This window comes from Colias croceus, chromosome 30, assembly GCF_905220415.1.
Source record: "Colias croceus chromosome 30, ilColCroc2.1".
Lineage (NCBI taxonomy): Eukaryota > Metazoa > Arthropoda > Insecta > Lepidoptera > Pieridae > Colias > Colias croceus.
The window spans coordinates 3699344-3717260 of NC_059566.1; the positions used below are offsets into that span (position 1 = coordinate 3699344).

The window sequence follows — 17917 nt, forward strand, 5'->3', positions numbered from 1 at the left end:
ACCTTCGAGAATCTGCCTATGTCACAAATGAGTAGGTGTTGGTCGCATGATACGCGAACGGACTGCTTCTGTCATGTGGAGTGTTTAGTGTTATGTAAGGTCAGTGTGGCCGAGGCAGTGTGTTTTTGAAATCCCGAGATGAACTACCGTAGTATTGTAATACGAGAAAAGGCGTACGAGGACGTACGATTGTCAATATGGCCGTGTTAGACGTAACTTTGGTTTAGTATTTTGTGGATGAATAGTTGTCATTATTTCATGTCAGAACATGATTAGCTTCTTAGATTAAATAATGTGAGTACAAAAAACTGATTTCTTAATAAAACAGTCAAAATCTACGAGAACCTTCGAGAACCTCCGAGAATCTACGAGACCCTCCGAGAAATCTATGAGAACCAACCTCCGAGAAATCTACGAGAACCTTCGAGACTCTCCGAGAACCGACAAAAAACATGCCAAGATTATAACTTGACATTGTTACAGACTTTTACAACGAGGCTGGTGCAGAGCGCGCACCGCCTGTCAGTATGGCCGTGTCGGCGCAACGACAATAAACGACTACCGTCAAACTACTAAATAATTATAACTAGCTAAAGTTTACTTAAATCTTTTTAAATAAGTGGTTAAATTAACGAAATAATTAATGTTTGTTAAAAATGATAAAAATTCATTGCAAAAATTAGAGTGGCAACACTCTCAAACTAATTCTTGTGAGTCATGGTTTAATTTAAATACGAGCGTCCGACGGCACAGAGCACATTCACGCGCCGGCCGTTGGAGCGTTCGGAGCTCTCTCTATAATTACGACGTGGAATAAAAGGGCAGTAAAAATACCCACAGGCGTTCTACTTCGAGTATGAGCGCCTGCCCTGATGATGGTGACGTCAGAATTGCTGACGTCACTCTTTTTAAAAATGGCCTTGGGCCTCTTCTTCCGTCATATATAATGTGTAATTTTATTTTATAATTGAGTTAATAAGAGAAAGTTTTTTTTGAATTAGTAATTATTTTGTGACTAGTTTCATGATCTGATTCTTTGTTACAGCATTTATTGACTTACTAGCGGTCCGCCCTGGCTTCGCCCGTGGTTACATATTTCGCAATAAAAAGTGGCCTACCTTTCTCGGGTATCAAAATATCTCCATATCCATACCAAATTTCATGCAAATTGGTTCAGTAGTTTAGGCGTGATTGAGTAACAGACAGACAGACAGAGTTACTTTCGCATTTATAATATTGGTATGGACTCCCTAGTTTCTTTTTCTTCTTTTTTTTTAAAGTTTTTCACAGTTCTATTTCTCCTTGGTTAGGTTTCGTCGGCGCGCAACACTTGCACGCCCTGGTCCGTCTACTGGGCTACCAAGGCGTGGCCGTAGTAGTCGGCGAACTGCTGGGAGTAGCCCGCGGTCTACTGCACGGCACGTTGGCGCAGTTCACACGGGCACTGCACGCGGCCATGCCGAGGCATTGCAAGCTGCCGCGATACGACTACGGGTCTAACGGTGAGACATCTGCTACACGGACACAGACACTTGTATCATAGACACTTGCCCCATAGACACTTGCCCTTCGGACACCTGCCCCATAGACACCTGCCCCATAGACACTTGCCCCACAGACAGCTGCCCCATACACACTTGCCCCACAGGCAGCTGCCCCATAGACACTTGCCCTACAGACAGCTGACCCATAGACACTTACCCCATAGACACCTGCCCCATGGACACTTGCCCCATAGACATTTGCCCCATAGATACTTGCCCCACAGACAGCTGCCCCATAGACACTTGCCCCATAGACACTTGCCCCATAGACACTTGCCCCACAGACACTTGCCCCACAGACACCTGCCCCATAGACACTTGCCCCACAGACAGCTGCCCCATAGACACTTGCCCCATAGACACTTGCCCCACAGACAGCTGACCCATAGACACTTACCCCATAGACACCTGCCCCATGGACACTTGCCCCATAGACATTTGCCCCATAGATACTTGCCCCACAGACAGCTGCCTCATAGACACTTGCCCCACAGACACTTGCCCCACAGACACCTGCCCCATAGACACTTGCCCCACAGACACTTGCCCCACAGACACCTGCCCCATAGACACTTGCCCCACAGACAGCTGCCCCATAGACACTTGCCCCATAGACACTTGCCCCATAGACACTTGCCCCATAGACACTTGCCCCATAGACACCTGCCCCATAGACACTTGCCCCACAGACACCTGCCCCATAGACAGCTGCCCCATAGACACTTGCCCCATAGACACTTGCCCCACAGACAGCTGCCCCATAGACACTTGCCCCATAGACACTTGCCCCACAGACAGCTGCCCCATAGACACTTGCCCCATAGACACTTGCCCCACAGACAGCTGCCCCATAGACACTTGCCCCATAGATACTTGCCCCACAGACAGCTGCCCCATAGACACTTGCCCCATAGACATTTGCCCCATAGATACTTGCCCCACAGACAGCTGCCCCATAGACACTTGCCCCATAGACACTTGCCCCATAGACAGCTGACCCATAGACACTTGCCCCATAGACATTTGCCCCATAGATACTTGCCCCACAGACAGCTGCCCCATAGACACTTGCCCCATAGACACTTGCCCCATAGACACTTGCCCCATAGACACTTGCCCTACAGACAGCTGACCCATAGACACTTACCCCATAGACACCTGCCCCATGGACACTTGCCCCATAGACATTTGCCCCATAGATACTTGCCCCACAGACAGCTGCCCCATAGACACTTGCCCCATAGACAGCTGCCCCATAGACACTTGCCCCATAGACACTTGCCCCATAGACACTTGCCCCATAGACACTTGCCCCATAGACACTTGCCCCACAGACACTTGCCCCACAGACACCTGCCCCATAGACACTTGCCCCACAGACAGCTGCCCCATAGACACTTGCCCCATAGATACTTGCCCCACAGACAGCTGCCCCATAGACACTTGCCCCATAGACACTTGCCCCATAGACACTTGCCCCATAGACACTTGCCCTACAGACAGCTGACCCATAGACACTTACCCCATAGACACCTGCCCCATGGACACTTGCCCCATAGACATTTGCCCCATAGATACTTGCCCCACAGACAGCTGCCCCATAGACACTTGCCCCATAGACAGCTGCCCCATAGACACTTGCCCCATAGACACTTGCCCCATAGACACTTGCCCCATAGACACTTGCCCCATAGACACTTGCCCCACAGACACTTGCCCCACAGACACCTGCCCCATAGACACTTGCCCCACAGACAGCTGCCCCATAGACACTTGCCCCATAGACACTTGCCCCACAGACAGCTGACCCATAGACACTTACCCCATAGACACCTGCCCCATGGACACTTGCCCCATAGACATTTGCCCCATAGATACTTGCCCCACAGACAGCTGCCCCATAGACACTTGCCCCATAGACACTTGCCCCATAGACACTTGCCCCATAGACACTTGCCCCACAGGCAGCTGCCCCATAGACACTTGCCCCACAGACAGCTGACCCATAGACACTTACCCCATAGACACCTGCCCCATGGACACTTGCCCCATAGACATTTGCCCCATAGATACTTGCCCCACAGACAGCTGCCCCATAGACACTTGCCCCATAGACACTTGCCCCATAGACACTTGCCCCATAGACACTTGCCCCATAGACACTTGCCCCATAGACACTTGCCCCACAGACACTTGCCCCACAGACACCTGCCCCATAGACACTTGCCCCACAGACAGCTGCCCCATAGACACTTGCCCCACAGACACTTGCCCCACAGACACCTGCCCCATAGACACTTGCCCCACAGACAGCTGCCCCATACACACTTGCCCCACAGGCAGCTGCCCCATAGACACTTGCCCCACAGACAGCTGACCCATAGACACTTACCCCATAGACACCTGCCCCATGGACACTTGCCCCATAGACATTTGCCCCATAGACACCTGCCCCATAGATACTTGCCCCACGGACACCTGCATCAGAGGCCCTACGAACAACTGTGCCCTATAGACACTTGCCCCACAGAGACCAGCCCTACAGACAAAAAATTCCCTCGTCTTGAATTCATTTATGTCCTAACATATTATAATCACATATTAATATAATTATCTCACAGGTGTGCTAGGCTACTACCACGCGCAGCTCACAGACATAGTGCAGTATCCGGACGCGCGCACGGAACTGTTCCACGCGTTCCGCGAACTTGGCAACATTATATTGTTCTGTATGCTGATTGAACAGGTATTTATCCTACATGTTGTTTAAAGTTTGTCCTACATATTGTTTAATTTATCCTACAAGTAGCTTAATATATCCTACAAGCTATTTAATGTTTGTCCGACAAGCTGTTTAATGTTTGTCCGACAAGCTGTTTAATGTTTGTCCGACAAGCTGTTTAAGGTTTGTCCGACAAGCTGTTTAAGGTTTGTCCTACAAGCTGTTTAATGTTTGTCCTACAAGCTGTTTAATGTTTGTCCGACAAGCTATATTTATCCTACATACAATACAATTGCTGTTTATCCAAGTACCTGTATGACGGGAAATTTTAATATTTTATTTTGAACCAATTTTGTCAGGATGACAATAATTTTGGTCTTGGTCGCTGTCTTCGTTGGTAGTGTGACCGAACCATTACTAAAATATCATGAGCTTATGTCAAAAATTATCGATAGCAGTTGCTAATTGCTATTCCTTAGCGTTATTCTCTTCCCTGACATTACTCTCGGCCTGCAGATCGTGCCGTGTGTGAAAATTGTCCTAAAATATTTTTTTAAGCTATTGCCTAGCTTCTATCGCGGGCCTTGAGCGCGGGGACCGAATCGAGAAATTCCGTAACGAAAAACCTCACGCTCCCCACGGGGACGGGCGGAGGTGTGGCTTGAAGGCATAGCATGCAATAGCGCAACCGCCCCAGTCCCCGAGTGACACACGGCGTTTTATCATTGTATTTTAATTAACAGGCGCTCAGTCAAGAAGAGGTCACGGATTTGCTACACGCTGCACCTTTCCAAAATATCTTGCCACGACCTTATACTGCTGGTAAGGAAAATCCTACTAATAATATAAACTAGCTACGCTCCGCGGTTTCACCCGCGTGGCTCCGCTCCTGTTGGTCTTAGCGTGATGATATATAGGCTATAGCCTTCCTCGATAAACGGGCTATCTAACACCGAAAGAATTCTTCAAATCGGACAATCACGCAATACAGGGTTACTTGTAAAACACCAGCAACCTCGCAGGCCAAGATAGCTAACACCATAAGTAACAACATTTGTTCTATGACTATTGGCATAACGCAATAAATTATTTTTAAATGATTTTATAAGCTTTTATTGTACTCTCGTAACATTTGTAAGTCTATGTTCTATGCATTTTTTTATATTACAGAGGGAGAGAAACCGGAGACAAAGCAAAAGCGTCTCGAGGCTAAATACGCAGCTCTGCAAATTGTGCAGAACGTAGAAAAATATGGAACCGCCAAGGTAATAATTTTTGATTAGCCCTATTATTTACTACCACAATTTGATGAATACTACTATTAATTGTAATTTATTTTTTCTTATTAATAACCTATTTTTTACATTTATATTTTTTGTTTCTGTTTCTTCCCTTAATATCCCTAATCCCGTTGGTAGTCCATATATGCTAATGTTTATCAACTCGTCCATTTGCATTTGCATGTCCCAACGTCTCTTCCAGCTCTTTCAATCTCTATTTTACTGTCTATTTTTAACCGACTTCAAAAAAACGAGGAGGTTATCAATTCGGCCGGTATGTTTTTTTTATCTATGTACACCGATTACTCCGAGGTTTCTGAACCGATTTACGTGATTGTTTTTGTTCGATGCGGGATGGTGTCGAATTGGTGCCATAAAAATTTTAAGGCCCAGTAGTTTTTATTTTATGAGCATTTTTGTATGTATTTGTAAATGTTGCAAGTGCAAGTTTGAAGTCGGTTGTTTTTAACGCAGTTTATATCACTTGTTCCCAATTATCATCTAGCTCATGTATATGTATGTATGTATGTCTGCCACCACTTATTGTTCTTCCAATTGTTCTAAACCATCATTTAGTGTCTTTCTGGCGTCACTATCTGCCTCTTACGTGTCCTCATCTTTGTTTTTATCTATTTTAGTGTATATTTCATCTCTAGTATCATTTTTTCCGTCATATATCTTAGCAACTACTCTATTATTATCTGTTACATCGTTATCCGCCTATTTATGGTTTAAGTGTCTATTTCTACCTCATTTCCTCCTTTCTCTATTATATAGGGCCTATTTCTTCCCTAATATCCTCTTCTGCTATTTTAGTGTCTATTTCTTCCCTAATTTTATGTTTTTCTTCAAATATCTCAACTCAGTCTTCATTTTCGTATCTCTTTCTCTGTCAGCAAAGCCAGCTGTCCCCGGAGGGCGACCTGCTCTCCCTTATTATTGTGTCTATTTCTCTCGCTCAAACTCATTTTCTCTCTCTCTCTCTGTCAGCAAAGCCAGCTGTCCCCGGAGGGCGACCTGCTCTCCCTTATTATTGTGTCTATTTCTCTCGCTCAAACTCATTTTCTCTCTCTCTCTCTGTCAGCAAAGCCAGCTGTCCCGCGAGGGCGACCTGCTCACCCGCGAGCGTCTCTGCTGCGGTCTGTCTCTCTTCTCCGTAGTTCTCCGTCGGCTGCGAGCCTGTCTCTATGTCTTACCACAGTGTTTATATCATTGTTTAAGTGTCTATTTCTTCCTCATTTCCTCCTTTTTCTATTATATAGGGCCTATTTCTTCCCTAATATCCTCTTCTCCTATTTTAGTGTCTATTTCTTCCTTAATATCCCCTTCTCCTATTTTAGTGTCAAATTTCTCCCTAATTTGATGTTGTTGTTCAAATATCTCAACTTGCCCTTTAAGCAGCCTTCATTTTCTCTCTCTCTCTCTCTGTCAGCAAAGCCAGCTGTCCCGCGAGGGCGACCTGCTCACCCGCGAGCGTCTCTGCTGCGGTCTCTCTCTCTTCTCCGTAGTTCTCCGTCGGCTGCGAGCCTGTCTCTATGTCTTACCACAGTGTTTATATCATTGTTTAAGTGTCTATTTCTTCCTCATTTCCTCCTTTTTCTATTATATAGGGCCTATTTCTTCCCTAATATCCTCTTCTCCTATTTTAGTGTCTATTTCTTCCTTAATATCCCCTTCTCCTATTTTAGTGTCAAATTTCTCCCTAATTTGATGTTGTTGTTCAAATATCTCAACTTGCCCTTTAAGCAGCCTTCATTTTCTCTCTCTCTCTCTCTGTCAGCAAAGCCAGCTGTCCCGCGAGGGCGACCTGCTCACCCGCGAGCGTCTCTGCTGCGGTCTCTCTCTCTTCTCCGTAGTTCTCCGTCGGCTGCGAGCCTGTCTCTATGTCTTACCACAGTGTTTATATCATTGTTTAAGTGTCTATTTCTTCCTCATTTCCTCCTTTTTCTATTATATAGGGCCTATTTCTTCCCTAATATCCTCTTCTCCTATTTTAGTGTCTATTTCTTCCTTAATATCCCCTTCTCCTATTTTAGTGTCAAATTTCTCTCTAATTTGATGTTGTTGTTCAAATATCTCATCTTTCCCTTTAAGCAGCCTTCATTTTCTCTCTCTCTCTCTCTGTCAGCAAAGCCAGCTGTCCCGCGAGGGTGACCTGCTCACCCGCGAGCGTCTCCGCTGCGGATTCTCTCTCTTCTCCGTAGTTCTCCGTCGCCTTAGAGCGTGTCTCTATATTATTGTTCTTCCAATTGTCCTAAACCATCATTAAATGTCTTTCTAGCGTCCTGCCACTTCCCTTATTATTGTGTCTATTTCTCTCCCTCAAAGTCATTTTCTCTCTCTCTCTCTGTCAGCAAAGCCAGCTGTCCCGCGAGGGCGACCTGCTCACCCGCGAGCGTCTCTGCTGCGGACTCTCTCTCTTCTCCGTAGTTCTCCGTCGTCTCCGAGCCTGTCTCTCCGCCCCGCAGTGGCCCGCACCGCCCGCACCGCACCACGCCCCGCTGCATACTGACGACACTAGCGAGTTTCACAGGTATTTACGGAAAAATAGTACTACCTCAAAAAAATGCAACCCCAAATGTAACTTTTCAATGGACTGTAAATAATGTGTTTATATTTAAACAACGAAAGACAATTAAATTTGTGTGTGTGACGCATTGCACACTGACGACACTAGCGAGTTTCACAGGTATTTACGGAAAAATAGTACTACCTCAAAAAAATGCAACCCCAAATGTAACTTTTCAATGGACTGTAAATAATGTGTTTATATTTAAACAACGAAAGACAATTAAATTTGTGTGTGTGACGCATTGCACACTGACGATACTAGCGAGTTTCACAGGTATGAACGGAAAAATAGTACTAATTTCGGAGCGCTTAAAAACCTTAGCTATTGATTGACTTTACGAAAAAATGTTGTACATAAAAGTTGTTCATCGAAAAACAAACTACAAAAATGGTCTGATATTATTTCTTCGTAAAATGATTAAAAAAAAAGTTTTATTGAAAAATATAAATATCTCTATCATCTGAACATTTTCGCTTATAACTTTTCTATTCATAGTTCTACGACAAAAAGTTACTGGACCAAAGTTGTAGAGAATTTAATTTGCAACAAATAATGCTAACAATTTTTTTTAATAGACAAATATTTAAAGAGATATATCGTAAAAACCATATCTTCCGCTATTTTCAAGATGGCGACTCCACAAACTTGGTGATAGCTTCACACTGACCCCCCCTACACATCAAAAACTAAAAAATGCAACCCCAAATGTAACTTTTCAATGGACTGTTAATAATGTGTTTATATTTGAACAATTAGCAGTACAACGAAAGACAATTAAATTTGTGTGTGTGACGCATTGCACACTGACGACACTAGCGAGTTTCACAGGTATTTACGGAAAAATAGTACTACCTCAAAAAAATGCAACCCCAAATGTAACTTTTCAATGGACTGTAAATAATGTGTTTATATTTAAACAACGAAAGACAATTAAATTTGTGTGTGTGTGACGCATTGCACACTGACGACACTAGCGAGTTTCACAGGTATGTACGGAAAAATAGTACTACCTCAAAAAATGCAACCCCAAAATGTAACTTTTCAATGGACTGTAAATAATGTGTTTATATTTGAACAATTAGCAGTACAACGAAAGACATTTAAATTTGTGTGTGTGACGCATTGCACACTGACGATACTAGCGAGTTTCACAGGTATGTACGGAAAAATAGTACTACCTCAAAAATGCAACCCCAAATGTAACTTTTCAATGGACTGTAAATAATGTGTTTTTAATTAAACAAGACAATTAAATTTGCATGTGTGACGCATTGCACACTGACGATACTAGCGAGTTTCACAGGTATTTATATGCGCAGACATGTGTACACACATGTGAATTCCCATGTCCCCTAGTGGGGTAAGGGGCAGATGCATTGTCCATCTGTTTCACTGATCGATTTTCTTTAGGGACAAGTAGGTGATCTGCCTTCTGCATCTTGCCAGACGGAGACATATTTTTTTTCTTCGTCTCCACCGGGAATCGAACCCAGGACCCCTCGGTGCTACGCTCACGCGTCAACCACTGTACCAAGGAGGCGGCGTACACACATGTACATGTTACCTTATTGACTAATTTTACCGGTCAATAAGGTTATTGATTGGTTAAGGGTTTTGACTGTAACATATACACACACTCACATAATGCACGAATAACTAAGTAACCCACGTTCTCACAAAGTGTGTTAAACTGATGATCGTTCACGCACATTCATTAGTAGTAATTATATTTTTTTTTTGTAAATTGTTATTTGTTATTAGCGGTCCGCCCCGGCATCGCCCGTGGTACCTACATATGAAAAATAGATGTTGGCCGATACTCAGACTTGCCCGATATGCACAGAAAATTTCATGAGAATCGGTCCAGCCGTTTCGGAGGAGTATGGCAACGAAAACTGTGACACGAGAATTTTATATATTAGATTTAAACACTTTTTGAAGTGTTTAAATCTAATATATAAAATTCTTCTTCTTTTGGCGCGATGGAGAAAAATGATGAGAGTGAATTTTTACGATGCGCGCGCACCGACACCTAAATTTAACAGCATGAAGTTAGTTCTAGGTGGTATGAAAATTGATAACTATGTTCAAGTTGTATATTCTAGTATTTTCCATACGCCAAAGAAGTATAACTTCTAACGCGTGTACATAAGTACACACACATTTTTTTTGGAAATTTATTATTTCAACACACTTTTTTATATTATCTATGTATATTGCAGATTGTGGTCAGCCCTACAGTTCCTGTACTGCATTCCAGTTGGTGACACACAGTTCACTGTGGAGTGAGTGACTTTTTGCTAACATTGTTTATTGGTGTCCCCCAAGGATCAGTTCTAGGTCCTTTGCTATTTCTAATGTTTATAAATGACTAATTAAAAAAATTGTAAATATGTGTTTTAAATGGAGAATCTCTGTTTCTTATGAAATATTATTGACATGATTTTACAAAAAAAGGTTCTTCTCTATAGACACTGCTTTCCGAATCGGTGGTAAATGTAAAAAATGTTATGACGATTCAAAAGTGTGTTTATAAGAAGTCTAATTGAATAAATAAATTTTTGAGTTCTTTAGGCGCGATGAGACTTAAATTTTGCATCATAGCAATACCGTCACGTCATAAGGCGACTTTTTTCTTCTTCTGTGTGTCACACACGTGTGCTTTGGCGTATATGCGCTTTTTTGATGTTATCCTTGCTATCATATTTTTAGGGAAATCATAAAAGTTTTTGTGTTGTTTTTAGGGAGCTCTTCGGCGAAGGCCTACACTGGGCCGGGTGTACTATAATAGCCCTTCTCGGGCAACAGCGCCGTTTCGAAGCCCTAGACTTTTGCTATCACATCTTGAGGGTCCAACGCGTTGATGGGAAAGATGAACTTGTTAAGGGCATTGTGAGTATAAATGTAGTATTTTTTATTAAACATAAAAAAATGTGTTTTTTTTGCGATTTGTGTAGGAAAATGCGAGGAAGTGGGTAAATCTTGTATTGTTAATAATAATGTCTTGTTATATTTAAACAAGATTTTTATCAATTTATGTCTCACTGATTTCCTAAAAATATTTATACACGATAAAATAGCTGAAGAATATAATAATAATTGTAGAAATAAAGTGAGATTTTTTTAAAGTAGAAAAATTCGATCACGGGGCGTCATAAAGACAGAAAGGCCTCCTTAAAAAAATCTTATTCATAAAGCATTTGAGTGCTATAAAACTAAATATATATTAATTTATTTTCCAGCCGCTGAAACGCATGGTCGATCGCATCAGGCGGTTCCAAGTGCTAAACTCACAAATTTTCAGCGTACTAGCTCGACACTTGGCTGCGGCTGACGATGAGAGAGCGGGAGTCGAACATGTGCGGTGTTTCCCGCCGCCGTCTACTAATGCGGCGTAGGTAAGACGAAAAAAGGGGGAAAAAATACAAAAAAGTGGGGAGGAAGTGGGTAAAAATTGAGAAGAACGTCGAAAAACTCGAATAAACAATGTTGGAATTGAGGGTAGTCGGGTTATATTAAATACTAGCTGTGCCCCGCGGTTTCATCCGCATTGCTCCGTTCCCGTTGGTCGAAGGGTGATGATATATAGCCTATAAACTTCCTCGATAAATGAGTTATCTAACACCGAAATAATTTTTCAAATAGGACCAGTAAGTTCCTGAGACTAGCGCGTTCAAACAAACAAACAAACAAACTCTTCAGCTTTATAATATTAGTATAGATTTAGTACACTAGCTAGACAGATCGAGAAGTAATTTAAGTATGCCATAGTAATTCGTTTGCAATATCACAACAATCCATACTAATATTATAAATGCGAATGTAACTCTGTCTGTTTGTCTGTTACTCAATCACGCCTAAACTACTGAACCAATTTGCATGAAATTTTGTATGGAGATATTTTGATACCCGAGAAATGACATAGGCTATCTTTTATTGCGAAATATGTACCACGGGCGAAGCCGGGGCGGACCGCTAGTGTTATATATAAATGATGTATTACTACATCAGCACAAAATAATAACACCAAAACTCTATTACTTCATTTCTGCTCCTTAAATTTGCTTAACATAAGAAAAAAAAACATTTATTTTTGAAGTGAAACTTCTTTATCGGGGTTGGAAAAAAATTTAGTGTAACATGTTTTCGTCACGCCTAACATTTTTCCGTTACGCGCCATCTTTTTCTTATCCCTACCACGCGTGTTTATTTCTGTAAAGTTGCATATGGTAAATTATTTTTTGAAAAATAAGGTCATAAAGAAGTTTCAGTTCTTACGTGTGTACACTAGTACACGCACACATTTTTTTATTTTTACAGGATGGATGCTGTTTGCAACATTGACTGATATAATCAACAATATTCCCGTAAATTTTAATACACATTCTTTAAAATAGTTTTAGATTTAGCGCTTAGTTTTAGTTAAAATTGTAGCTGTTTTAAGACAATTTTTCATATTCCATGTCTTTATAACTATGTATATGAACATTAAAATTACTATGTTATACAAAAAAATATACATTTTAATAATTTTTTAAGTGTCGTCTTGTAACTTATATGTTTGTCACGTATTAAGAGTTTCAACTCAAAATAAATTATTATCACATAATCAACATAATCGTCACAATCATAATCATTATCAACTTCATCCACATCATCATAATCCTTATATACATCATACTTATCATCCTCATTATCATCATCGTCATCATCATGATCATTCTTATCATCATCATCATCATCTTCATCAACATAATCGTCACAATCATAATCATTATCAACTTCATCTTCATCTTATCATCATAATCCTTATAAGTATACATCATACTTATCATCCTCATTATCATCATCGTCATCATCATGATCATTCTTATCATCATCATCATCATCACCATCGTCATTAGTCTAGCGTATTAAGTATCTAGCTTATATTATTAAAAATTTAATTAAAATAGATTTAAGATAAAATAGTTTATATAAATTTTATTTCGAATTATTGATTTTTAAACTATTTTAAAAGCGTTTTTTTTTATTGTATTCCATTAATATAAGTTACTGTCTGCTTCATATGTTACTTGATATTTCTGCACAAGGTTATGAAAGAGATGAACTATTTTATTTTTAACTGACACAAAATTAAGTATTAAGCACTCTTCATTATGTTATTTAAGTTTTTATGATTAAATTTATTTCTATGACGTTTTTTGTATTTTTTGTTTGTTTTATTTTTATTGTTTTGCACGAATTTTTAAATTCCATGGATATTTCCTAAGGCCGGTTGCAGAGCTTGACCGACCATCAGTGCGTACGTCAGTCGCGCTTGTCATATGTATGGAAATTCATAAAACCGTTCATAGCTAGACCGACTATACGCACGCGTATTTCCATACATATGACAAGCGACTGACGTACGCACTGATGGTCGGTCAAGCTCTGCAACCGGCCTAAATCAATCGAAATAAGCTTAGCACTTTCCAATTTATTATTATTTATTAAGGTAATTATAACACGTATAGTAAGATACATTTTGTAATAATGCGATTAAAATATACATATATTCGACTATTTATGTTTTTTATTTCATTTCCTTAATCCTATATTATATTGAAAAAGGATTAAGTGTGTGTTGCTTGTAAAAGTACATATTAGTTCACTAGCTGTGCCCCGCGGTTTTATCCGCAGTGCTCCGCTCCTGTTGGTCTTAGCGTGATGATATCTAGATTATAGCCTTACTCGATAAATGGGCTATCTAACACTGAAAGAGTTTTTCAAATCGGACCAGAAGTTCCTGAGATTAGAGCGAAAAAAACAAACTCTTCAGCTTTATAATATTAGTATAGATAACGTACTTGGTACATGGTAGTAAGTACTTGGTACATAGTGGTAAGTACTTGGTACATAGTGGTAAGTACTTGGTACGTAGTGGTAAGTACTTGGTACGTAGTGGTAAGTACTTGGTACGTAGTGGTAAGTACTTGGTACGTAATGGTAAGTACTTGGTACGTAATGGTAAGTACTTGGTAGGTAATGGTAAGTACTTGGTACGTAATGGTAATTACTTGGTACGTAGTGGTAAGTACTTGGTACGTAATGGTAAGTATTTGGTACGTAATGGTAAGTACTTGGTACGTAATGGTAAGTACTTGGTACGTAATGGTAAGTACTTGGTACGTAGTGGTAAGTACTCGGTACATGGTAGTAAGTACTTGGTACGTAATGGTAAGTACTTGGTACGTAATGGTAAGTACTTGGTACATGGTAGTAAGTACTTGGTACGTAATGGTAAGTACTTGGTACGTAGTGGAGAGTACTTGGTAGGTAATGGTAAGTACTTGGTACGTAATGGTAAGTACTTGGTAGGTAATGGTAAGTACTTGGTACGTAATGGTAAGTACTTGGTAGGTAATGGTAAGTACTTGGTACGTAATGGTAAGTACTTGGTAGGTAATGGTAAGTACTTGGTACGTAATGGTAAGTACTTGGTACGTTGTGGTAAGTACTTGGTAGGTAATGGTAAGTACTTGGTACGTAGTGGTAAGTACTTGGTACGTAGTGGTAAGTACTTGGTACGTAGTGGTAAGTACTTGGTACGTAGTGGTAAGTACTTGGTAGGTAATGGTAAGTACTTGGTACATAGTGGTAAGTACTTGGTACGTAGTGGTAAGTACTTGGTAGGTAATGGTAAGTACTTGGTACGTAATGGTAAGTACTTGGTACGTAATGGTAAGTACTTGGTACGTAATGGTAAGTACTTGGTACGTAATGGTAAGTACTTGGTACGTAATGGTAAGTACTTGGTACATGGTAGTAAGTACTTGGTACGTAATGGTAAGTACTTGGTACGTAATGGTAAGTACTTGGTACGTTGTGGTAAGTACTTGGTAGGTAATGGTAAGTACTTGGTACGTAATGGTAAGTACTTGGTACGTAGTGGTAAGTACTTGGTACGTAATGGTAAGTATTTGGTACGTAATGGTAAGTACTTGGTAGGTAATGGTAAGTACTTGGTACGTAATGGTAAGTACTTGGTAGGTAATGGTAAGTACTTGGTACGTAATGGTAAGTACTTGGTAGGTAATGGTAAGTACTTGGTACGTAATGGTAAGTACTTGGTAGGTAATGGTAAGTACTTGGTACGTAATGGTAAGTACTTGGTAGGTAATGGTAAGTACTTGGTACGTAATGGTAAGTACTTGGTACGTAATGGTAAGTACTTGGTACGTAGTGGTAAGTACTTGGTACATAGTGACCTATCGATTAAGGTCATTTTCGACCCAAGATTCTATGGATGAGGTGCTTTTTATATCCAAAATAAAAAAAAATATTTATAAAAAAACTAAAGGGGACCTAATAAAAAAAATGTAGGACCTTAAAGGACCTAACGGAGACCTATCGATTAAGGTCGTTTTCGACCCAAAATTCCATTGATGGGGTGCTAAATTTGCATTGGTCTATTTGTTCTAGTTGTATAATATTAATAACTGTCATGTTTGGTAATTCGACTAAATTGAAATGTTCTAATACAGTATAAAATTTATTAATCATGTAGTAACTTTTACGTTTACTGGTTTATATGTCAAACGATTTGGTCGTTACCATGATTACAAATGTTTGATGTTATTTGGAGATTGTTTTGTTGTGATTTTTCTTGTGTTATTTTAATTTTATTTTAAGTTGAATAAATACAATAATGTTGAAGAAAAATCGCGGTTCAATTTCACTTGGTAGAAGGTAAACTGGATCTGGTTGAAATTACGAAAAAAAAAATCGGAGTCCGAAGGAAAGTGGAGAGATCTCATACTAGAAGAGCAATTAAAACAAGAAAAATAAAGACAAAGATAAAAGAAAGCAGCAAGATACATTTAAAGTAAATTAATAGTAAATTCTTGTTTGTAATAATCTAGTATCTAGTTGTTATAACCTATTTATTGAATGATGTTGATAGAAGGTACAATAAAATGTTTTATAAAAACACAAGTTTTATTTATTTAGGTAACATGAAAAATTACATATTTCTTTAACAAAAAACACATTTAAATTAAATTAGGATCATCATCATCGTCAGCCCATATACGTTCTCACTGCTGGGACATGGGATTGGTAGTGCTAACGTAAACTTAACACGGTAAGGGCAGGTCATTATCCACCACGCTATCTTATGATATATGTCTGTTTCCTCACGATGTTTTTCACCACTGAGCCATCACTGCACTGCACTACAATAAGCAGTTGGTCTGTAGGTGAAACTGATTGATTCCTAATACAGAATTTAAAAGAGAGCCTGAGCCTTACCTGAGTAGTGGTGAAGTTTACATTTTAAGTACCTATATTAGTATATAGTATAGTATTCAATACTAGATTTGACATGACTCACAGGATTAATATTATGGTTTAATTGAAAATAATACAGTATGTAGGAAGGAACCTTTTATGCACATAAATATAAATATTACCTCACGAGATAGTTTTACTTACAGATCCGGTTATTCGAGTTTATCTTCAATTAATTGCAATACTTCCAAAACCGCTTCCAAAAACGTTTTGATAAACGAAATCTTGTACTAAAATCAACATCATCATATTCTTCGAAACAATGACGACGTTCTTTATAAATTCTGGGCCGTCGCGGTCGCACTATATAATCCAAATTATACAAATCATCCAACACATCTTCATTTTCAAAAATAAAATAGTATGCAGAGTCCATCTTGACAGCAAGAAAACATCAAATCAATTTTTCTAATCGCTTGTTAAAAATTTAAAGAGCCTCTATACCAGTAATCAAATATAATGCCGTGTTAAGGAAACTAATCCTCGATCAGGTTTTGGTGGGACACTCCCTTACATTAAAGACCCGTTAAAAGAGTTAACAGCGTGTTAAACTAACTAACAGATCATGATGAAACTGGGCCTTAACCGGTGTTACACGAGCGTTTATAGTTAGTGTTAAAATTATGACTCTATAAAATTGTCAAATAGGGCGATGATTCGCCTAATTTCCCTTACCGTTACTTTGACATGTTTGTTATTTCTAAAGTAACGTGGTGCAACACAGCCTTATTAACTAACGATCTATGTATGCATAAATTATTTGCTTACTAATTACGTTCAAAATTATTATATACTGACTTTAACGCACAACATATTATTTAAGGAAAATAATGTTAAATAAAAAGAGCAACGTGGTCCAAAAGTTCCTTTACTGATTATCTATTATAGGTATGTCGAATATCATCCATACTAATATTATAAATGCGAAAGTAACTCTGTCTGTCTGTCTGTTACTCAATCACGCCTAAACTACTGAACCAATTTGCATGAAATTTGGTATGGAGATATTTTGATACCCGAGAAAGGACATAGGCTACCTTTTATTGCGAAATATGTACCACGGGCGAAGCCGGGGCGGACCACTAGTAATAAATAAAGAATATTGCTATATTTTTCCTTCGACGCATAAACTGCTAAAGTTTTTCTTACAAATGCTACATATTGTGGTGCGCAAACCCAGTGGCTTGCCCAGTTGGCGCGTTTAAAAAAAGAAAGAAAGAAAACGTTTATTTAATGGCACATAGCCTCACAAGTACACAATGAAAACAATTTATACAGTATATGGTATTAAATATACACATTGAAGTGTGTAGTCTGTGAAATCACTCGGTGAACATCTGTGTCGTAAAAAACGTCACAGCACCGATTTTCAGTGAGCCCCGAGAGCAATAATTCGTCATAATATATTTTTAATTGAAGAAAAGAAAATAAATACAATATTAATAGTACCTATAATGTAAAAATGTAT

General features: G+C 39.7%; 1 protein-coding gene across 2 annotated transcripts in view; it reads left to right on the forward strand.

The window, feature by feature from the left end:
* The window catches only part of LOC123704631 (cytoplasmic FMR1-interacting protein), a 30640-nt gene extending 17919 nt beyond the window's left edge, over positions 1-12721 (forward strand). The window contains exons 21-29 of one of the 2 annotated variants that reach the window (XM_045653028.1): positions 1311-1502; positions 4166-4290; positions 5010-5088; positions 5437-5531; positions 7901-8079; positions 10341-10403; positions 10863-11010; positions 11361-11516; positions 12439-12721. In XM_045653028.1, coding sequence (XP_045508984.1) covers positions 1311-1502; positions 4166-4290; positions 5010-5088; positions 5437-5531; positions 7901-8079; positions 10341-10403; positions 10863-11010; positions 11361-11516 — 1037 coding nt within the window. In that variant the 3' untranslated portion in view covers positions 12439-12721. Of the gene's footprint in view, positions 1-1310; positions 1503-4165; positions 4291-5009; positions 5089-5436; positions 5532-6978; positions 7273-7900; positions 8080-10340; positions 10404-10862; positions 11011-11360; positions 11517-12438 lie in introns of those variants that run through there. The other variant, XM_045653029.1, reaches the window with a different exon arrangement.
* Positions 12722-17917: the final 5196 nt, after the last annotated feature.